At 43.6% G+C, this 23,759-nt stretch overlaps 1 protein-coding gene across 1 annotated transcript in view; it reads right to left on the bottom strand.

The window, feature by feature from the left end:
• Positions 1–23,759, bottom strand: part of gli2a (GLI family zinc finger 2a) — a gene marked incomplete at its 5' end in the record, with an annotated part of 67,359 nt that overhangs the window by 32,031 nt on the left and 11,569 nt on the right. Inside the window, one exon of the mRNA XM_079170144.1 lies at positions 3,659–3,764. Within this exon, the coding sequence (XP_079026270.1) occupies positions 3,659–3,764 (106 nt within the window). The remainder of the gene's footprint in view (positions 1–3,658; positions 3,765–23,759) is intronic.

The following is a 23,759-nucleotide window of genomic DNA, read 5'->3' as shown; positions in this document are numbered from 1 at the left end:
GTCTGCCTGCCTGCCTGCCTCCCTGCCCTCCTGGCTGACCAACAAGTTAGAATTTGCCTCTCTGGCATTTTCCCTACTGGCTCAGCGTGGGATGAATTATGATGTGACACACTCCCTTCTGTACTTCTGGGCAGCCAAGGCGATCAAGATAAATCACCACGCTGGCCCACAGGGGACATGCTAAGATCCTGCCTTAGTTGTTTTTGGGGCCCTGATCAGGATGCTGAGGATTTGGACACAACTTGATACTGTATTTCCGAAGAAGAGAGGACTGTGCACAAAGGAGGGGGGTCGATGGGATAATACAGAGGGGTAATTATCCATTATTCGGCTCCGTTGCTGTCACATCCCATTTAGTCTTTATTGAGTGCGAAAAAATGACGGTGAGACCATGTGATAAGCCGTGGAAATGTCAGGCTATTGATTTGCAGCTTCCCAGCCTTTTGATTGACGGGTCCCTTGTCTTTCCAGTAGCACATTCCTGGCTGTAACTCAGGGGAGCATCCGAATTCAAACAGCCGTGACGATGAGCCGGTGCTGGAGCCAACAAGCAACAACGTAACATAACCATACTGTCTGTCACAACCACTGACAGCCAGGCTCCCTCCCTTTACTTGCTCATCTCCCTACCCTCCATGTTAACCAAACCAAAACAAAGAAGGGAAAAAACAACACAGGCCCGAATGGCTGATCTGTAAACTGTATTTAATCAACACATTCCTCCCTGTGGGCCTTGAGCAGGCTAATTGCCTGGCGAGTTGGACCACATCTGTTTGTGTACAGGGGCGGTGCGGTACAGGCCGCAGCCCTGCCACACTAAAACCTTGGGAATATTTCAACTTTTGCAGTGCTGCAATTTGTCCCCCGACTGCTTCCCAAAAAGCATAAATACGGGCTGTGGAATGAGCGGGGGATCTGTTTTTCTCATCCGTTGCGTTGTCGTTGAGGTTCCGGGAAGGGAAGGCCGGATTTCGGATCGCTAATTACCCGGTCAAACATACTGGCACGGTGGCTGGCTTTCCTGGCTTGTGGGTTCGTACAGAAGATGCCCGACAACAAAATATGCAGTAAACAGCACACAAGAGCTGTCTCTACTGTAAGTTCATGTTCTACTGTCATCCCATGAGAGGCTCTTCCTAACATGTTCCAGAGACATTGCATGTTTTTTCCCTCTAATGGCTGCTACGTCTGTGAAAGGCAGTGGGACCACAGCTCGAAGGTTGCTACTTTTAAATCCTGTATGAAAGACAGAAAGATGGCACAAGATGGTGTTTTATATACGGACACTTCAGTAATACATTTGTCCAACCACCTGTGTGTCGAATCTTTTTGAATAGAGGCAGATTGAAAGAAAAAAAACACCTCAATTAAAACATACCAACAGCCTCACGACGGAGGAATATTGATGAATATTTCTGGTTCCGCTGCATTTTGATAATTTTCTTTAAACTGTCCAAAGTGACTCAGACTATGTTACAGGAGTGCAATGCTACATTTTTACTTCGTAATACTTTGAATTTCAGATAAATTACACAGCAAATGTTGACGAGAAAGCTAAGAGATAGTCAGGAAATGATATGTTGCACTCAAAGCTGCTGTACACATGGGGTACGAGCATTGGCCTTCTGAGTCACATCAATACCCAGTCTACCTAGTCTAGTACCTAGTCTATTCCTTAGCACTGTCAGCCGGGGAGCAAAGCAGGGACCAAAGCAGTGAGTACTGCAGCATCTGCACCATGACAGCTGTGACACTGTGACCCGCAGCCCTCATTATGTTACATGCAAACAGTGATGAAGAGCGCTCCGTATGGAGTTAGCGCGATCCCTCAGACAGGAAGTGCAACCCTGACACACAGCAACCAGCCACCGACAAAACGCTGCCACCAAGCGCCCCGCGCCGACACCCTGCTCCATTTCGCCGGGACAACGGTAATTAGGTGAATTTGGCGCAGTGAAAAAGACAGCTAGATCAAGGTCTTGATGAATTAGTGGGAGCACTCTGTCAGAGTCCCGTCACATTAATCAAAACAAAACCGGGTGCGCAGCCACACTGTTCCCTCCTCCCATCGCCTCGCTTTGCAGGTGATGAATAGCTCTGCAGACACTGTGTATCACCTGATCTCGCTGAATTTAAATGTAACAGCACAGTTCTCACAAAACCTCCATTGATCTTACTCCTGGGTTCCCTTCCCGGATTTCGTATATCTTAGATAAGCATAAGGAGGCCTGGCAATGTTAGGAAGGCCAGACTTTTATGGTAATAAAGTCAGAAAATAAATTGGTGTTTCTTTGTAGGTCAGGTTAGGATACAAGTTTCAAATCCAAGCACACAACTGGACTATTTATGCTTACCAATAAACTCTGACTTTATGTTCTGAAATGGAATGCTTTTTAGAAATTATAGACTGTTGCTCGGAAACACTACCGCCTTTGTCCACAGGGACCGCCAAAATCAACGGAAAGTGAAATCCTCGCTGTAGCTTTAAGTGAAACATACTTGTACATGTAATTCTTCCAACAATGTCTTTCACTGGACGTTATCTCAACTCAGCGTTTGTCCTAGAGAGTGCTAGAATTCCCACAACATGACATTTTAGGAGAGGAGATAGCGGACATGTCAACAGTCTATTGTACTGTGCTAATGTAGCTTGTCTCCCTCTTGCTCCATGTATCGTGTCTGGCTTTGGTGTATTTGAACTTGGCTCTGTCAATGAAGCTCAGAAAGAGGGGCAGTTTTTAGTTCCAGCTCGGGTGCTGACAAATAGGAGGGAGTAGTAGCACAATTCTCCGAGAGAGAAAGCAATGAAAAGTGACAGACCTCTGTAAAAACGTTTTAAGTGGATGTAAATAAATGCCTCCCTGCTACTGACAGGGGGATCCTATGACTCTTTTGTTGGTCAGTATGAATGATATGTACAATGTGTTCAATTTACTGAGAGATTATCTCCTGATTATTAAACAGGGCCGACGGCCGTGAAATTAATTTGTGTTGGTTACAGGATTTTGTTTCATTAATCTGTAAACAAACAGTTGGAAAGGTTAGAAAATCATTATATTGACATTGTCTTACAGTGTCATATGAATCAACTTGCATCAACTCTTCATTAAAACTGTATGATATTAACACAAAGTGAAGTATTCAAACCAAGGACTCCATTCCATCAAAAGGAAATATTCTAGACGTCTCATTCATCATTTAATGCACTTTTCCCTAAAGGTCAGGATTGCATATTTGGTATGTTTGGAAACTTTTGGATCTCCACTAAAATTAGAAATAAACTTTGGTGGATTTGAATAATGTTTGGTTACACAGAATGATTCATAGACATGGGTAAGAAGGGACCTGCTACACCTGCTAGTAGCTTCAGACGGCTGTTATCATCTATTCACTTAGTCGACCACCGTAATGTTTTATAACATTACGTTTGGTAACGTAACTTAACATAGAGAACTTTTGTGTGTCACATTACAAACATACTTATTTGTAGTGTTGGTGGGTGCAGTTTGCTCCGTCTAAAGCATTACTATGATAGTGATAACAACTGATAACGACCATTCAATCAGCTGATATTTGGAATGGGTGCAACGAGCGGCCCACCGGTGGGTCACTGTTTGTTATGGAAGATACAGGACTGCCGACATCTAATGCTACTTACCCATGCATGGCGTGGAGTGGGTGTGGCTCGTAATGGTATCGCCCTTCGTGGTGTCTCATGTCGATCGGGATGGGCGTGTGAAACGTGGGGAAGAGGTGGTGGGGACCTGTGAGTGATCGGAAGACAGAAAACGGTCCCACGTCAAAAAACAACAAAATACAGTGAAACAATAAGAGGAGTAGTACTGATGTAACATAGAACAATAAATATTAAGGCTGATATACAGTTCCTGACTCATGCCTGCAACGCAGCGTGAGATGCAACTGTACCCTTTTACAGTTCCTGTAATCCAGCAGTAATTGAAACCTTCTCCACTGTCTGTGGCTTTTGCTCCGAGAAGCGTTCATTAATGGCCCTCTCTATCCAATGAGACCAGAGCAGGGTTTACACAACAATGAATGTGTTTTTATGTGTCAGACAAAGAATGCACGCATCCACCATTTCCTGCCATAAATGGTCTGATGGCTCGAGGGAAGTCTCATTAGGATAACACAGCCGATCTCCATTAATTACTGTGATTACAACGGCTGAGTAGGAAACTTTATTGTCTTGATTGAAGGAGGAGAGCTCTAATCATAGACAAAAGCCTACTAATTATCTCCAGTTACATATGTTAAAGTTCCACATGTTTGATGCAGGAAAAAAAGAAAAAACACACAGCCCATTCAGTTGTGTGTGTGTGTGTGTGTGTGTGTGTGTGTGTGTGTGTGCACTGTGGAGGGACAGAGACAGAGCATAGTGCTACGCAGCTCCCTTGAGATGATCCCTGGTTACTATTAGGATTCTTTGGCTGTACGGTTCAGTAAACCTGGGATGACCTGGGAGCAGAGACCACCAGGGTTAAAGGCCAAAGCTCAGTGAGAGCAGATCATTATCTGTACCGGAGAGGACCACTGGGACTGGAAATGGGTGCTTCTTCTCAAACCAATGTGATGCCAATGTGCCACGAGCAAACATATTGAGGATGTTTAAGTCCAAAGGACATGCTGCCAGAATTAAAAGACATTCAGCAAAATGTATATTTTGTTGTAATGCCATGCTCACTATTCTTGTTCTTCTAGTTCAATTTTCTTATCATCACTTAGTTTTTTCGATCGCAGTAATGCTGCTGACAATGAAACCCAAAACTTCCTGCTTATTTTTCACATTAAAAGTCTGCCAGGAATAGAATAAATTATAGCCATTCAGCCCCTGGAGGTCTTTTAATGTGAAACATCGGTGCAGGAAGAAAGGTGTTTCATTAATGGTATTTGGATTGATTGAGGGCAAAGAAATATAGAAAAGTGGAAGTGAATGGAAACAATTAAGGAATAAAAAAAGTAAAACTGTTAAAAATGTGGAGAGGTCAGTCTGAGTATATGCAGAGACCTTAACCTTATCAAGACAACAGTTAAATATGGACGTTTATATTAATGGAAAAGAGGAGAAACTTGATCCAAAGACCTCTCTAATATAAGCTTGTTCAAAATAAATACCTGCTTCTCAGATATTGATTTTTGTCTTCATCTGCTTGCTGTTTTACTGCATGAAAATTCATTTTTTGGACACATGGAATTTGCATGTAACGCCCAGTGTTATCACGTCCAAGCGATTATAACATCCTGTGGCTTTTCTTGTCAAGGTCTGCGTATTCTAAACACCTCCCTGCTTGAGCTGTGCCTCAGGGTTCCTAACGCGCTGCAGCCAGCGCGGTGAAGACAAGGTGTAACAGGACTCTGGGCCTCCAGGCTATGGCACAACGCTTAATGTTGTTTTTAGGTGATGCCAATTACAAAGACAGACATTACTGCTACTTAAACCCTGATTGAGCCTTTTGTTACTGTGACTGAGGTAGTCATCATGACGTTGTACCATCTTGTTCTTTGTTAATTCTGATGGGATTACACACGACTGGGAGAGGAGTTTCCCTGAGGGCAGCCCTGAACCGTGAAACATTTGACTGGTGTGGAATTTGTTTAGGAACAAGCATTACCCAACAATGATTGTTTTTTCTTTTGGAAACATTATGACATTTGCTGAAGATGCAGTTGATTAAGATAAGATTTTAATACGACTGGTTAATTCCTGTTTTTGCGAAACAAAACATGAAAGTCAAAGCTGTCAGAAAAATTCCAGCGTATAGAACCTGCTAAGTATTGCCTATGTCTGTGAAACATGTTGGATCATTTCTACTTCAGAAATTACAGACAGGCAGACAGGCATGCAGATATGCACAGCAGCACTGGATGTAAGCAGGGAAAATATGTTTCAAACTCAAACTGCTCTCCCACAGAATGTGTGAAAATGACCCGTGAAGCCAAAGTGAGTTGTAAAAATCCATCTGGTGCCCTGCGTTCCTTGTCTGCTCTCGTCTTTGAGCTCAGAGGGCTAAGGGCTCTGTGTTTCTATCAAGATCTACGCCGCTGGATCTCAGCCAGCGACCCTCCCTTGCCTTTGTGAGCCGGACGGGCGGCCAATTCCGAGTCAACTTGTGCGTTACAAAGCCAAAAGAGGCACCCGGTAAATGAGCGAGAGGGAGTGGGAGCTGGGAAAGGGAGTTTGAGCTTTGTTTCACAAGTGGAGCCAGAAGTTGGGGCTTTGTCTGAGAGCTGCCCCCTGCTTGTGCTGCCTGGCACATCTCTGGTGGAGAGGGGCAGGCGGGCGGGGCGGGCACAGGACGAGGAGACTAGACTAAGACAAAGGTTGTGCTGGTATTTTCTTTTAGAAGTATTGGAAAGCTGCTCAATTAAACTGTCAAACAGGGCCCTATTCATTTTTTTTCTTGAATTCAATACTTTGCATTGCACTTTTGTTGTGTTGTGTTTTCCTTTTCATATATCTTGGTTTCAACATGTAGCTTTCTTCACCTTTTTCCAGCTGGGGGAGCTTATATTGATGTAAGTCTTAAACACCTGTCTAACATCAGATATTTAGAGTAGCAGATGAAAAAGCTGTCATGAACTGAGAACCCCTGTCATCGATGATGTCATCGTCAAAACTGTGAGCATGGCTTGGTGTTTTTTCCCAGTAAGAAATGATGTTCATTACTGAAACACACAAACAAACACACTAAAATAACCAAGCAGAAGCCCCAGAGGCTGCTTTCCTCCCCAGATCGGGGCTTCTGAATGTGGGGGCGATAAGGGCTGAACAGGCCCTTCCATCACCCAGACAGCTGCATTGTTTCCCGGGCTGCAGGGACAGCTACCGACAGGTACATGGCCGGGACGATTCACACGCCTCAGCTTCTTGATTTACCGCCCGTCTGTCCCCTTTGGGTGTGCTGGCATGCAGGGTTACTCCACCCTGGGCCACATGTTGTCTATCCAAAGAGTGCTGAGGACTGTTCAGACCGACGTTAGCGCAACGCACAACACAATGTGACATTTGAGACGGAGGGCGAAATGCTGACAGTGATAGTTGTCCAGAGTTGTAGAATCCCTTCTTAACCCTGCGCAATGTTTTGGCATCAGATACGTCCATGAAATCATAGATCTACTGCTCAAAGCGCACTTCCTGAAACATATTTCATCGTCTCACCCTTTTCAAGCCCTTTTCAATGCAGCGCTATTTTGGATCAGAAAAAGTGCTTAAGCATAAGCTTGATATCATAACCGTGACGCCTGAATTTGTTGTCGTTAACTCAGTCACTCAGACAGGTAAAACTTTTACTTAAGGTCCATTGGTGTTCTGTCCTTTTCGGCTATAAGCTGTGTTTTGCTGAATGGTGCATATTTTATAACTAATGGAAAGGGCTCAAAATGCAGCTAAAGCTTGGGTCTGAAACACTGGAGACACCAGCAAGAGCAAGCTGGATTTGAAAGATTATCCAACCAAAAAAACCCTTTTTTTTTTTTACTGTCGGGATATAAAGAGAATTTCAACAAATATAACAAATGTTTCTAAAATACATTACAAAGCAGGAAGTGCACACTTTTGTTGACGTGATCTTAAATAATAAATCAATCCAGGCCACAGGAACCTTTAGCTGGTGGTCGTTTTCAGCCACTATATATATGTGCTCCGATATCTCATAACGTGTTTTAAGACTGAACATGTCTCTGCACCCCCTAACCCAAACATCCTGCCACATCTTCTCCTCCTTTTTAGCTTCTCATCTCAAAGCCCCGGTTTGATCTCTCACTAAAGACAATGCCAGGTGTTCGATGTTAACAAAGGCCCCGTCGGGTCTCATGACTCAGAGACAGAAGAAGGAAAAGCACTCTCTCATTACGTCCAAATGAAGCCCCAGATCAGGACCATGCTGAAGTGGAGAGTGGAGTGGGCTCATGTCTTGGAGGAAGTACTCAACGATAATAATAATGCCCTGAGAGGCCAGGCCAGGAATAATTTTGGGAGAAAAAAAAAGCCTTTGTCGTGCTTTGAGAGAAAGGGGCAGAGAAAGAGAGACAGAGAGAGAGAGAGAAAGAGAGAGAGAGAGAGAGACAGACAGATAGAGAGACCGAGAGAGAGAGAGACAGACAGACAGACAGACAGACAGACAGAGAGACAGAGAGAGAGAGACAGACAGAGAGAGAGAGAGAGAAGTGAAGAGTAGAGGAGTAGGAGAGGTTGGGGGTGCTCAATTCAGACAGGAAATTCCAGCAGAAAAAGTTGGCCTGGGTCCTAACTACACAGCGCCGTGCCAACGGCTATACACAAACGCTCATGTGCATGCACACACACTCACACACACACTCGCTCGCAATTACACACACAGATACTGATTTGTTCTGCAGTTCACTCTCAGTAAGCAACCATCAAGAGTGACGGAGACAAACACAAATGTGTTACTTTGAGGTTCAACAGACATGCCTTTCTAAAACACAAACACACACACACGCACACAAAAAACACTACAGCAAGTGTTATGCCCAAAGTTAATAAAAAGTGTATGTTTAGCCTAATCCGGGAATCCTGCACTACACACACAACACGAAACCTGCAGGTTTAGTTCGCAAGACGTCGCTTCCTCTAGGGCAGTGCATGGGCGAGTGATGGCGACAGAGGGATTAGAGGCTTACAGGAGAGCACGGAACCACTGCCATCTATGAAAGGAAGTCTTAACAGAGTGGCTCTTTACTTTTAACAGCCCTCAGGGAGGGTAAAATGATACCTTTTTTATTGATAGGGGGATTTTGGGCAGAAGGTAAGTGGATTAGGCCAGTGGTCCCTGTAATGACATGAGATGGTTTGAGCGGAAATTCATTAGTCCCTGTGAACTCGTGTAAAGTCTGTATATGTTATGATGTACACATCAAACACTCTCCCTGGGAAGACTAACGCTGTTGTTTTCCAGAGGCTCTGAGTCAGCGCTGTGAAGAGAGCATGGTGCCTGAAGCTTGTAACTGTTTTATAGCACATTATGAAATCAGATGTTTATATTTCAAATATAACACGCGTCCATTAGTCAGTAGTTATGGCTCGAGCTGGGTACACTTTTATAGAACAGACTGAAATGTGTCCATAGTACATGGTATTCAAAACTGACATTGAATCCATGCTAAGATTAGCAATTGACCCTTCGTCAAGTCGTGCCTCTCAAACGCAGACTGGCCAATCACAGCGTAGCGTCGGCCATCTCTGACCAGGGTCCGACTACTATCTGGCTCTGCTCCAAAGGCTCTCATGTAATCATTTCAGCTTTTCTAAACAGGCAGGTTTAGTGGATTTGGAGCTAGTCATGGTTGAACATAATAGTGATACTTGTTACCCAGTGAGGTTAGAAGGAGATAAATGTTTCTACAACATTACGTTTATACGTAAAAACCTGTGGAGCTAACATTAGCAGACAGGAGAAACTAGTGTTAGCGATGCTAGCTACTGAAGATATACTGAATGTATAAACTGCTGCTTTTGCTTTTTAATGATTGTAACAGTAGTTACAGGTAGTTCTGAAAGCTAGTGAGTAGTATCGGGGGACGCGTGACTTTTTCTAATAAGAGCGTATTTGTATTCCCTCACACTATACCCTAACTTAAGTGACCCTATATACACTTTTAACAGACTCTTGAGTTTTGTTTCTGGGGACCGAACAAAGGTCAGTGCAATATTCAAACTCTGTTTTGGTCTCCACCAACTCCCGAGAAATATAACAGGCACATTTATTATTGAGTGTATTCTCATGAGCTGGGCGTATCAGCAAGTGTGAGATTAAAATCTGAAGATGGCCTTGTGCCTGTGTTTATATCGCGTTGCCATAACCCCCCCCCCCCAGATGTGTTGTATCACCTCATAGGGGTTGTTGTGTAGCTGCTAGGGCCTCCGCTCCTATCCCAGCATGTTTACAGATCCCCCTCAGACCCAGCTGGCCTCTCTCCTCTGCAATCAGTCTCTGTCAAATCTGTACGCCGGCCTCAGCCAATCACTAGTCTTAGCGTCAACCCCAGAAACCCACCACCAGTATGATCCATCACCTGGGCTACAAGGTGCTACACCGCCTCTACTAATTGTTCTAAAGACTGAGTGCTACCAAGACCTTATCTCACCTGGGTCGCCATCAGCTGGTTGTACTAAAGTCCATTCAGTGTGAAAGAGGAACCATGGGGGAGTAGCGTGACACAAAGATACTCTTGCTTTTTTCAGACGCTTGCACCTCTTTCTTTTTCCTTTAAAATATTTCTGAAATTGTACTTTTCCTAAAAACTCTCCGAATTTTTTTGATCTCATCCCTCTGAGGCCCATTAGTCGACTAAAAACACAGAAATCAAAGCTTTCATCTTTGACGTGGCGCTATAATTAGGGAGTGTCCAGCAGCAGCACTTGGGGATCATTGCTTACGACGGTCATGCATCACCCTGCCGTAGTGGTAGGCATTTAGCCGGGCTGGGTGTGCCCTTCATGTGTGAGTGTGTGATGCTAGCCTACAGGTAGCCTGGCTTAGCAAGCCTCTCCTTGTGGCAGGCAGCGGGCCTCTCTGTGAAGACTGATGAGGTGTCAGGATAATCAGCTTCCCGTGCAGACTTCTGATTTATCGCCTGGCCCCTTTAGAGCACAGGTGTAGGGCTGATCAAGTAATTAATGCATTGGGTTTGTTATTGTTGCGGCGCTGCTAATTTCAATTCAGGAGGATGCAAGTTAAAACGAGATAAAACCTCGGCCCCAGTTGGAGAGGGTCCATCGGGCTGCACAGAGAGGAGTGATACTTGAAATACATAATTGTCACTATCATATGCTATTCCCATTCATCAAAACAACACATACAAAATCAGTTTATGTGTGACTTCATCAATCTATTCCTCATTCTCTTAGAAAAAGCATTTGCTTGCCCCTCTGGCAAGTGTTAACGCGCCAATCAAGCCAAGTCACTTCAAACGGCGGGAACCAAAAGCCCTCCTCTGTCTTCTGTGAGCCCTTTGACCTCTGAGACACAGCTGAAGGAGAAGCTGCCAGTTCACACAAAGAGCGTCCTCAGCGCTCTATGACGGCATCTTCAGCACTAGCTTAGCATTCCCCCTCCACGACTTGTAAACAGGGCTTTTTTCTGGGAGGGAAAGGCAGAGGAAATACCCGAAACAGCACACAATGTGAGGGAGAGGGAGGCAGTGCCCATCAATCTAAAAGCCGTCTCAGCTGAGGGTCACCGTGAGGTGAGGCCCCCCCCACACACCGAGAGACTGCTCTCCAGGCCCAAGTAGTATCCTGGATGGACCTGGCCTGGTCTCCATCAAACTGCCACGCTGAGTCTGTTATGTCTGTGGTCTTTCTTACAGAATGATGCACACCATTTTCCCCTTTTGAACAGCGAAAACACCAAATATTGTTTAAGACACATGGATTTATGCTTAAAAAGGCCAGAGGTGGATTCTTCTTGAGGGAAAAATAATTCATATTTAAAATAATTCATACCCCTAAGAATGTTTACACCCGTCAGCAAGGAGGGTTTTATTAAATAAACGACTGATATCCATTCGTTTGGTAGTGACATTAATAGCAGCAGAGTTTACAACAGCTTTAAAAACATGTGGCCCATTTCAGACTTAACTATAGAACACGGCGAACACCCCTCCACTTTCTCTACATGTCTGTTTGCATTACAAAGAGGAGAGAATAAACTGACAAAAACATTTGGTACCATCCGTTTGTACCATCTAAGATGAGGCTTACTTGCACTTGTTTATATTTGGCAACAGTTGAATTAAAAGGTCGACTCTCACTAAACTAAACATCCTCTGAGTGTTACTGAAGCTCAGTCAAGGGTTGATACTTTTAAAGCTGGAAATAGATTTTGAGGAGAGCAAGACCAGCTCAGCTGACTGTTGGTGGCGTTCATAACACAGGGCAGAGCATCTTCAGTGCAGGCCCCTTATCCCGATAAGATAAAACATTAAGACTGAGCTGTTTATACACACACACGCAGCAGCAGCGGGGTCTTATAAACCCCCTTCTTGTCTGGCCTCTTTCTTCAGGGCAGGCTTGAGCGTGGAAACCATCTCGCTCTGGGAATTTGTTTTAAAGCACTAACAAGAAGCAGCTGTGAAGCAGGTCAGAGGGCCTCCGACCAACTGGATTGGCTGTCAGGTGATCCCCCTCCCGGTCTGACAGTGCTCCTCGCTCTTTCTCTGTTTGTGAAGCGGTCCGTATGTTAGAGTCCACGTTTTGCATGAAAAGATGAAGTTGATAGTTATATGTACTATTTTATATTCTCAAAGGGCCTCTTAGTTATAATGACCTCTATCCCAAAAGCAAAGTGTTTTGGCTCGCTCTCTGTAAGTTGTTCCGATTATCTGCTAAACAGAAACAGAGCATCTCGTATCAAAAGGTGTCTTGAATGACCTGTTCCTTAAAATTATGGAGAGATTTAGACACAGAAATATTGTCAAAATCAGAATTGCTTCATAGTTAAATAATTCATCCCTTATTTAAAAGATACCAAGGAGATAAGACAGTCTTAGAATAATATTATGTTTCGAAAGAAGTGTATACTGATGACCAGAAAAGCCATTAAATACTGAGAAACCACGTCCTCGATACACCACAGATATGACTGAAATACATGAAAAACCATCAAACCAATGGAAGACTACTGTGTCTCCTGCTGCTGCTTCTAGATTATAAAAGAAGGGAAACAAAGCTCTCTGAGCTAGCGAGCTTGTCAGTTAGCAAACTCTAGCTCGTTAGCTCAGCTTGGTTGCTAAAATAGATTCAAAGTTGAGTTGACACATTTGTAGCATGGTCTCCTGTCTTTATGGAACAGTTTTTCTCCAACAGAGGAGGTTAAGTAAAAGTGAAAGATGCAACACAGCTAATAAGCTATGTTAGCTTTGGACTCTCCGACTCACCGTCCGAGGCTAGCAACGTTAGCGTTAGCAGCTAACACTACAGCACACTGACCCCTAACAACATACCATATTTTGTTTATGTTAAGGGTCATGCGTCCATATAGTGTGAAAATATCAAATCTAGATAGATTAGGCCCCATACATTGCTTGGTCCTCTGAAGTACTGCTTTCAGTGATGACAACAACTCAAGTCACTCGTTGACTCCACGGAAGTGAAGAAAAGTTTGGTTGTAACGTTAGTATATTGGTCAATAAGCCTGGAAAGACCCACTATGGACGACATGCTCGACTCAGTCCGCAGAGCCCTAAAGCCCCGTCCCTGCTGCTGCACAGAGCACTATCCCTTGTTTATTCAAAGTTTATTAATATCAAAGGTGCGTGAGGCCAAATTTCACCAACTCTAACACTGCACGTCCTTGGATTCCCAGCAATACACTCGCCACATGTGAAGTAGATCGGATGGGCGGTTCTTGAGATATGCAAAGGCAGATGACATGACACTGACCCACAAACTGAGATAAACAATACACTTTCTGCTGCATTTTGTAAAAAAAAATCTCTCCCTGATTTACAAGTTCCCCAGTATATCACTGGCCATGTTTCATATTTCTGCCGTGGCAGTAGGTGTTCTAATCTCCTGGAGCATTTTTTATTCAGTAATTAAAAAAAGGAAATAAAGATTTTTACATTGTCATTTTTTGTCATAAACTATATAAAGAAATATCAATTAATCTGCAATCATTACTAAATCACTTGAAACAGTGTTCTATTATATACCTAGAAATGTATCTGTTTTGTTTTTGTGTAGGATTCTAGACCAGGTCTACTTACATATCAAATCGAGAGAAATAACTTCTACTGTTTCTGATGGATGTTGGTCATGAATGTAAAATAAATCTGTGATTAAAGCGGACAAAGTGTAGAGCAGCATTAGTGGACCCTATACTCCTGCTGTCCTGAGCAGTAAAGTATGGCATGCTTGCTGACTTGTTTTCCATCTGTTGTTGTTTCAGCTAGTTGGACTCTGTTGCCAGAGCGACCCGAAAAAGGACAATTCTTAACCTATCACAGTGACGACAGAGGACTGATTTATGAGCCGACTTACGGAACTTTAACTGCACAGCCTTGCGTCGCTTCTTTCAAACCCTGCACGGCCACTCTGATGAAGAACTGTGGAGAGACATTTCCCTTTCAGCACCCCCTCCTCCCTCTAGCTATTTGACACAAGGCTCTTGAAGCATCCAGGTTGTTTTATACAGAATCAGTGAAAGAAAGTAGTTCCATGGTTCAGCGTGGAAAGCCCAACAATCTGAACAAGTGCAGAGACGGGGGGCAAAAAAAGCTACATTTTGTGAATTTTCCATGAGTTAGATGGAATCAGAGCTGTGTGGCTTCAGTGTTATAAACGGCATCGGTTTTCCGACTTTATATTATTAGAGGCCACGACCTCTGGGATCTGCCAGGTCACAAAACATGTGATTTGATTGTTTCTCTGCCATGGGGTGCCAGGATTACCACAGGGCCCTCGGGCAGAGATGCTCCTTTTTGCTCTTCTTGACTTGATTTTGTGTGACGATATAGTTTGTCAAGTGTCCAGATTCAAAGGCTTATTATTCTGGAATATAAAACTGCGCACAAGCTTTACCCTGAGCGCTGAATGGCATTAATCAGCGGTTCATTCATTGCCAGGTGAGATGTCGGTCTCCTCCCTGCAGCTACCTCTGGCAGGAGGGGCGGCGCTGTGTGAGAGGGATCTGAACACTTGCATCTCTCTGGCTGCTCCGCCTGCAGCCTGGAGGGCAGTTGATATGTTTACTGAGCCTTAATGCAACTATGGAAGTCAAATAAACAAGGGGCTCTATGAGTAACACATGTCGCTTTCATCAGTCCCTCGCTGGCAATAGGGTCGAACCGTTTATAAAAGAGAGGGACTCGGAACATTGAAAGAAAAAAAAAAAGGGGGGCTTGCTCCGTGTTAGTCGACATGTCTGTCTTTATTAGATTATATGCGGGCAAATAGAAAGGCCATCAAGCTGAGTGGTGGAAAGCTTAAGTCAGAGAGGAAATGGCAGAAAACAGAAGACTGCATAACCCACTAAATACAACAGCTTGGTCAGTGGCTTAAGCTTCAAACTGACGCTCTAGGTTTCTATGTCAGGGATGGCATGTCAGTTTCTGCTGGCCACATGCATAGTGTCTCTTTCAAAATAAACTTTGTTTTGAGGTTTACTTACGCAGCAAAACTACATAGTTAGGTTTAGGAGTTATTGTGGTTTTTGGTTCAAAATAACTATACGTTTGTTATGCAAGTTAAGTCTGGAGATCACGTAACAAAACGGTAAATAACGTTGACTTATTTTACGACCCATCCAACCTCACCCGCGCTGGGAGGACTCGCTCTCTAATCTAGGTCGTTGCTCTGACTGTGTAACACCGATACGGATAGGTTTACATTAAAGTCAGTTGAAAGCCTGATGCGTCTCATGCTGATGCTAAAGGGTGCCTCAGTGCGTGGGTCATGAGATGGTGAAGGCTACTGACCAAGCGTCGGTATTTAACGAGTGGAGAGTAACGACGGGTTGGCCTACGCTGGTAACCACACTTGAGTTTGTGTACAAAGAAACTTTGCTTTTCCGCAGAGCTGCAATTGAAATCCTTTGCATCTTCGATCGTGTGTGCTCAGGTGAGTGCACGCGCACACATGACTGTAATGCGAGTGTGGCCCCTGACAGTTGACAGCGGGGCAGCTGAAGCCCCTGAAGGCTCCAGAGACAGCTGCGAGCTGCCAGGACATTACTCAGCAACAACAAACAACAGCCCTCAAGATAAGGAATCATTCGTCACTGGAGCTGCGCTGACAAACAGCATGCATTGTGCGATAAAATTAGCCAACACGCGGCTTCCCTTGTGTGACACTGAGAGAGTCGAGTCACCTCGGGGTAAGCCTGTGGGGGAATGTCCTTTATCTGACAAGCACTCTCGTGGATATGGTGGGGAAGGGCTCTCAATCATCAGGAAGCTGCTCTGCAGTTTGGTAATGTGACTTTTATTCATGAGGGTTGGTCCAAGCTGGATAATAATGATCCTGTTTTATAATTACATTATGACGAAATAAAGGAATAATGTATGACAAAATGTAACAAACAAGAGAAGAATTTAAACAAAAAATAGAAAACTAATTAGTTGAATTTGTTTTATCATGCATCTCCATCAATTTAGCATGTCAGTTTACCGTCTATCTATTAAAGATGATTAAATATATCAGTTTTGTCTCTTGTCTGGCATTTGTACATCCTGTTTTTCACACACATTCATACTGGGAATCTGCCCAGTTCAACCATAGACCTTTACTGAACATCTCTACTGGAACATTTGGGCTTTAGAGAGCACCACTTTAACAGTAGCTGTTGAGTTAAGTCTCCCAAAAGGCCCGGGGATTCAAACTAGCGTTTAGAAGACTTGGGAAAACATTTGGTATCTATTATGGCAGCTCTTTCAGCTTAAATTCCTCATTCTTAAGCACATGTTTTAAAATGTAATTAAACAATCAGGTATATCTGATGTTTGAAACAAGCAGCAGCATCCAAAGTCAAGCTGATATTGCTAATAGTACTGCCCACTTTGGGGCCATGCTTGCTATGTTTGGAGTAAAGCCCAGGAGACTTGCTGCTAAGTTTGCTTCACACAAACCTCGGAGCAATCTCACAGTGTCAGAGGATGGAGGGAGAGGTGTCTGTCTTCCTAAAACTTCACCCCTATGGTGGTCGAGGGGTAGTATTGGTTTAAGACAGGCTGGGCAGTCTGGCCTGGAAAAACACCTTACATGGGTCCAAGTTTATCCCCATTAACACTTCTGCATCCCTGTGGACACATAAACATGCATGACATGATACTGATGCTTGTCTGTGACATACAAAGAACTTTGAGGTAACTTCTAGTTTGTTCAAATACTTAATGGACAGTGGTTAAAAGTACAGTACTTCAAGTTACTGTTAGGAACTTTGAACTGGTTATGAAACAGTCTCATTGTAATCCTGATCCTCTATATGACCTACATCAGTAAACGAGACCATCAGCGTCTATTTCTAGTTATTCTTAATGCTCGTCATCGGTGCCACCGGGTCAGATTGCGAGTGAAATCAGATGAAATCATGCAGGTTCACTAGAAACTCCTTCAGCTCAGACTCCAGCGGGGCCTCCACACTGAGGACAGACCCAGATCCGGCTTTGCTGCTGCCTTTGACCTGCAGCGGCTCTTATTTCCAGCCAGGAGCAGAGCGTTGCCAGCGCCTGACTGCAGTAGAATGAGAGGTTTTCTAAAAGGACTTTAGTGCTCGGAAACACTACTGCTTTTGTCCACAGGGACCGCCAAAATCTAAATCCCAAACTATTTACCGCTACTTTATACCCCTACGCCACTACTGTCACTCTACTCCAGTAATTTGACAGCTATACAGTAGTTACTACAACCAAATTAGCTTTGTTATAAAAGTCCTAATAATGATTAGTAGGTCAGGGCATTGTGGTATACACCATGCTGACGTCACGTTTCTAAGGAAGATTATAGGAAGAATATGGAGAGTCCATTAGTTATTCATATTGCTCAATAGGATTCTTTCTGATTAGTGATCACAAAAGCCTGCCAAACAGGATACTTTCATTTAGTGATTGAACAATTATCCAAATTACTCCTCTGAATTATGTCAAACGTAAGGGTTACGTCCGTCTGCAAAGCTCCCCGTGTTCATATGGCTCTTATATTAAACCATCGGATTCCCTTTGACTCATAGCATACTTTCTCTCTGCATCTGGACTGCATTTTGTGTTCATTTGCTCTAAACTACTCAGATATACCCTGACAATGTTTCAGCGAACATGTCAAAACATGAAAATCTCAAAATACAAGAATCCAATTCCACATGGAGGCGTATGATCAAAACCTTTATAGGCCGCTTCGGGGAGGTTAAAGCAAATGAAAAAGAGAATGGAAATGGCGATGACAGCGATACAATCAAGTAGTTGAAAACGTAGCTAAAGCATGCAGGTTCTGATTAAAGCCTGAACTCCCTGTATCCCTGGTCCTCATGCAACCTGAAACTAAGAGAGAAGGAGGCGACTGAGCTGTAATTACAGAGATGAGGGCCTCATTGTTGAAAGCACAATTGTTGTGCTACTTCTTGGAAGACTGAACTCAATCTCAGAGTCAGTGAGTGACGGATGTGTCACTTCCAGTACAAAGGCCTTCACACACCGGCGGGTGTCACGAATAAACGACACAAAATGCCAAATATAGCCTGCCAATAAAGGCTTTTATTGTGAAAGGTAAGAACGGAAGCAGTGGATCTGGTCTGCGCTGCCTTTGTCAAGGTTGAAAGGAGTAATTAAGTTTGCAGCCTTGGTTAGAACTACAGATCACCTGTGTTGTTAGTATATAATCCTTTTAAATAGGCACACCTCAACTCAATCTGCACGTGATTGGCTGTTTGAAATGTGCTTTGTTTCGCTTTTCCGCCACGTAATATTTGCGCTCTGCATAAAAACATTCATGACAAAAACAACTGCTCAAAAATATATTGACTAAAATGTATTTTAAATAATAATTTAGAACTATTAAAGTATCATTTATTTCTCTTAAAGGGCCACTGCAACGATGTTAAACATGAGGGTCGGTTTCCCAGTTGTGGTGAGAACTACTCACCCGGTGTTAACAGTTGTTTTCTGTGGCTCTGTAAAAGTGGGAAAAATTAACCCTGATGATGTAATGATGACATCATCAGAGTCATCCTGACTGAAAGACCAATGCTGCAAATTAGGGGGCATAGTATCAACATACAAAGTGAAATATTTGGGGAACAAATTGAAGAGACAAGAATTTCTTTCTTGGACTACAACGCCGATAATAATCATCAAACCTTGAGAATTTGGAGGGCTAAAATAAGAAAACCGAAAATGGGAGTTCCATATGCGATCTGAGTCTTTGTGACGGCGCAATTGAGCGGCGACATGGTGAAGCAATTACAGCGTGGACTCAAGCCAAACTCCAGGCTCCAGAGCAAATCCACGGTAAAAACGTGTACGCTTATCTTGATTCAATTCAGTAAGGAAAAAAAAAACATGGTCAATTCTCTTTACAGTCTGTTTCCAGTGCAAAGTTCCATTCACTAAACCTAGAACATGTTGTTGTTTTATAGATCTTATAGAATCCCCAAAGGGACATTTTACTCAGCCTTTATGTACTAAACAGACAGATGACTACAGCCTGACTTATCATATCATTCTTTGAGTATTTCGTTTGGTTTTCCCTGTAATAGAAACAAACAAACAGAAACCATCTGGCTCCTCAGGTTGGAGATGGTCGTCTTACAGTTTGGGCATTGTGGCTTTTGCTTTTGCAAGGCCTTGATTAGAAAGCATTTTTTTCTTTGCTCTGCTTCAAAGCCCCAATCTAAGAGCACATTGAAGTTTTAACTGTTGCTGCCTGGCTCTTGATAATGATCCACATGTGGCACAGTGGTGACCTTCATCAACCAACTCTTGTTCTTTCTGTGGGTAAAGGGTGCCACATGCTGCCACCGTATTATTCTTAATCTTCACTTTAAATGAACCACATTAAGCAGTTACAGCAAACATCATGTGAAGTCACACTGTATGCTGTGGTTTAGGAGATGGGGGCATGAATCATGGCTCCAACAATGGGGTTAAAAACAGTTGTGATCCTTGGTGGATTCAGCAGTCATCCACTGGTTTCCACCCATCTACCTATGCCCACCAACACTTGCATGTCTCCATGAGTATGTAGCCTATTAGATATGTTCTGTCATCCACTCAAAGACCTTAGTAGCAAAAAGTCTGTAGTACTTAAAGTGCAACACAGCAGCTGTGTACGGCGCAGCCTACTCTTAGTACGTACTGCTGTTTTCAATGTAAAGTCATTGCATGTCAGCAAACGCCACTGTCCTACTTTCCTGCCATTAATACCAGTTGACACTCCAGAAAAGCTGTGATTCTTTCATATCCCCCACGGGCTGGTGATAGCATGTCTTCTTGTGTGGTGTTCTAAGTGTCACAGTGGGTGAGGAGAAACATTTATCTTCTTCGAGTTCTGCGGACGTTGGCGAGCCACAGTCCCAGCATTATGAGGATAAAAGTTATTCCCAAAGCATCTTAAGAGAGCTCCTAAGGTGAAGAACTGTGGGGAGGACTTTAAAGAGTCTAAAGAGCTTTTTAAGCAGAGGAGAAAATGGTAGAAAGACAAAGAGGTCGGAGAAATATTAACTCTGAATGAGATAGTGAAACGATATAGATTAGATCGTACAGAAATAATCTCAATAGAGATGCACTCTGGTTTGTAGATTTACATGGCAACCAAAGCCACTACTGCTGGGCCAACAATCACAGCTGAGCCATTCTTCCTGTTTAATATCGAACAGATTCTAAGTACTAAAATTACCAGCATGGTAAATAAACGTAGGCAAACACATGTAACAACTATCAGCACATCCCGGACAGTGGTGCTGCCATTTTGAGTTTTGACTTCATCATCAAGTCTGCACAGTAGTGATCGGGGGGCGGAGCCGCGGTGTCGAAACCCGCCCACACAACCGCCCAATCACACACCTCTCTGTGTGGATACGATCACACACGCCCGTCCGAGTGCGCTCGAGAACATTACAGTCAGTGGAGATGTTGCTAAGCTAGCTAGCAACACGGTCTGTGGCCGTATGGACTGTATATAAAAATCTATTAGCTGCTGTATATAAAGATACAGTTTATGGATGAAACAGAAAGTTCCACCTGCTTACATTGAGATGGCGGGCTTTATGAGCTAAACTGCAGGCAGCCACCAGGGGGCGATCTAGATATTTTTGGCTTCACTTTAGGGGAGATGTCATGTCGTCCATCTTTGTATACAGTCTATGATTGCAACGCATTTGTTGTCCAGGACAGGCAACTAAAAGCACACATCATATCTACATAACATGACTTCTCTCTTGTCTACACTTGATGCCTACATTACCCACAATCCAACTCGACTCATTTCAGGAGCTCTGTGGAGTTTTTGTGTAAACAAACCAAAGTTATGTTTACGTTCATTCTTAATCATCCTTGAGGTCTAACAAATGCGTCGAGTATGTTTCCTTCCTCATAACACATTTACAAAGTTCATTTTTCAAAGTCTTTGAAATCCATAAAGGTTGACGGTTTGATCCCCGTCTCCTACTGTCTGCATGTTGTCGAGTCTTTGAGCGAGACACTGAAATGGCCAGTCTGTGGAACGTATGAATTCCAACAAGCCAGATTCGCTCTACAATGATGGCGAGACCAAGGCGGAAGGGGAGCCATGAGTGAGCGTTTCTTCTGTACAAAGTCTCTATTTGAAGCAAACCACTCTAACACAGGGCCTATAGACACATAGCCCTGTTACTAAAGCGATAGGCCAGTCCGAGCCATCTGATCTCCCCGTCAGACCGCCACATGTCGGCTCCTATTAGGGCCAGCAGTTGCCTCCGCTTACATGTGGTACCCATCACCCCAGACCATGAGGTAGCAATCCTGTTTGGCTGCCGCAGCGCCTCGCCCCCGGGGACGCTCGGTTCACTCAGTCCTGGGATCACCTCGGGTTATATGTGCCGTGTTATGACAGCCTAATGGTGCTAGTAACTGTGTGGCAGTAGAGTGCGAGAAGGGAGGAGTAGGGAGAGAGAGAAAGTTAGAGAGTAGAAGAGAAAGACAGAGGTTAATAAGCGTAGAGATGCTTGTCTTTCACAAAGATCAGAGGTGTAGCAATGTCAATATTGTGTTGCATTAGTAGCTATGAAAGAAACAAAGATTTATTAGCATTAAATGCTTTGGAAAGTTTTTATAAAAAAGGTTCCAAGAATGTAAATATAGTACCATCAACACAGGCCTCTAAACCTAAAAGTGTTTTGGCAGTGAAATCAGAATACAATTTGCAGCCCTGAATAGCAGAATTCTGCAATCATTTTTTGTTCCTTCTCCCAGGGCAGACTCATGCATGGCAAGGGCAACACAAACTACCTGAGTGTAGCAAAGGCAACAGTTGAGCTGAAACACACATATAATCCTTCACAGACTCTTTCACATCAGAAAAATATTCATAACTAGGCTAGTTTTGTTAGCTGTCCTTGTTGTGAGGAGAGGTGAGTCACACTAAATGAATAGCTTGTTTTATTGTTGCCAAGTTCTGGGGCATTAACCCTCTCTACAGCAATCACTCAGGATAACACACACACACACACGATATATGCACAAGGCTCATTTCACCAGATCACAAGCCATCCAGTATTGACTTTACTTCATGTAAATACAGCTCTGTTGCAGCTTCCCTGCCGCTTGCATCAGTTAGTCAGTCACGCCTTACGCTATACTAAATAAAGCTTTCACAAAAAAAATTATTCTCACCTTGTGGCGTGCAAACAAGAACATATATTGTCCTCGATGGCTTCATGTTCTGAATGAGTTGATTCAATAAATTAGCAGGTCGTAACGATTATCTTCATCAGTCAACGAAATCATTTCTCGGTTCTAAAAGATGTTCCTAACGGCACTATGAGGACGCAGAGGAACCTGACCTGTTCACAGATTACTGTGTCAAGTACTACTCTCAGGATACAGTGGCAAATAGTTATTTTATCAAAGTAACCAAGTAAAACTGAGATTTCCTAAATCATGTGAAAACGTCTTGAGAAAACGTCCATTAAGTTTTTGGCACTCAGAAGTTAAACTGCATTTAAAAAAACGTGAAAAACCCAAAACACTCAGCACATTTCTTCAAACTCAATACACAACTTAACAAGTGGTTGATGGATAGCTTTGCAGTATCCATATATTTGACCCCGTATACCTTGAACATTTATAGCTTTGGTCAATATTTGCTCATGTCTGTCATTATGACTAACTGTGCAAGAGAACCAGTCTGGATGTGATATTACCCAGTAGCTACTAGATGGCTTTTGTATTAAATGTTACAAAAGTTGGGATGATTGTGTGAAGTGATTTCCAGTCTGTAGAGGGTGAAAGTCCCCCCCCCCCCCCAAGACACCTAGAAGTCTCCACTAGTAGAACTGGTCCGGCCTCATGGAAGGAAATATTACTTGGAGCAGAGCACTAATTGGCCAGTGCCCAGACACCCCACAAGTGCTAATCAACAGGCAAAAGGGCCACAGCCAAGAGGGAGTGAGATATCCAGATCGAGGCTGAAGAAGTGGGGGTCCAGAACTCAGTGAGGCTCTCCGTGAGCCCTCGCCCTCTGTCCGGGGCTTAGGGCCACTTCCTCCTCTATAATTAAGGCGTTATCCCCCAGCACAATGGAGAAATTAAACTGTAAAACCTTGCTCGGTAAATTACTGCTTTTCCTGGGAGTTAGAGGAAGCGTCTTGATATGTAAACAATACCCCCTCTTCAGCTGAGTACCCTCTCCCTCTCTTCCTCTCCGTCACCCCCCTGCCTCCCTCTTTGTTCCGTGGGAATTTCAGATGGGCCAGATTCTCCCTGAGACTACAACTCTGCTGAATAAAGAGGATTTACAGTGCCTTTATCGCCTAAGCATCTCAAACCTGTCCGCCAAAGCTAACACTCAGAGAATGTGCGCTCATGGATAAAGCATACCCTGAAACACACACACACACACTGCCAGTAATGCTACAACACTTATTATTTTATTAGCATTAATTATAAAGTCAAGATGGTGACAAATAAATATGATTTTCAAAATGAAGAAAATGCTGCATCAATGGCTCCACTCAGTATTTCAGCTTTTGAAAGCTCCCTGAGGACGTGTGCATTGAGTGATATGATACCTTGTGCTTGCGGAAGAAGCA

The sequence above is a fragment of the Pholis gunnellus genome, assembly GCF_910591455.1.
Source record: "Pholis gunnellus genome assembly, chromosome: 12".
Lineage (NCBI taxonomy): Eukaryota > Metazoa > Chordata > Actinopteri > Perciformes > Pholidae > Pholis > Pholis gunnellus.
The sequence above is the reverse complement of the archived record's forward strand: the minus strand, read 5'-3'. Positions and strand labels throughout refer to the sequence as shown.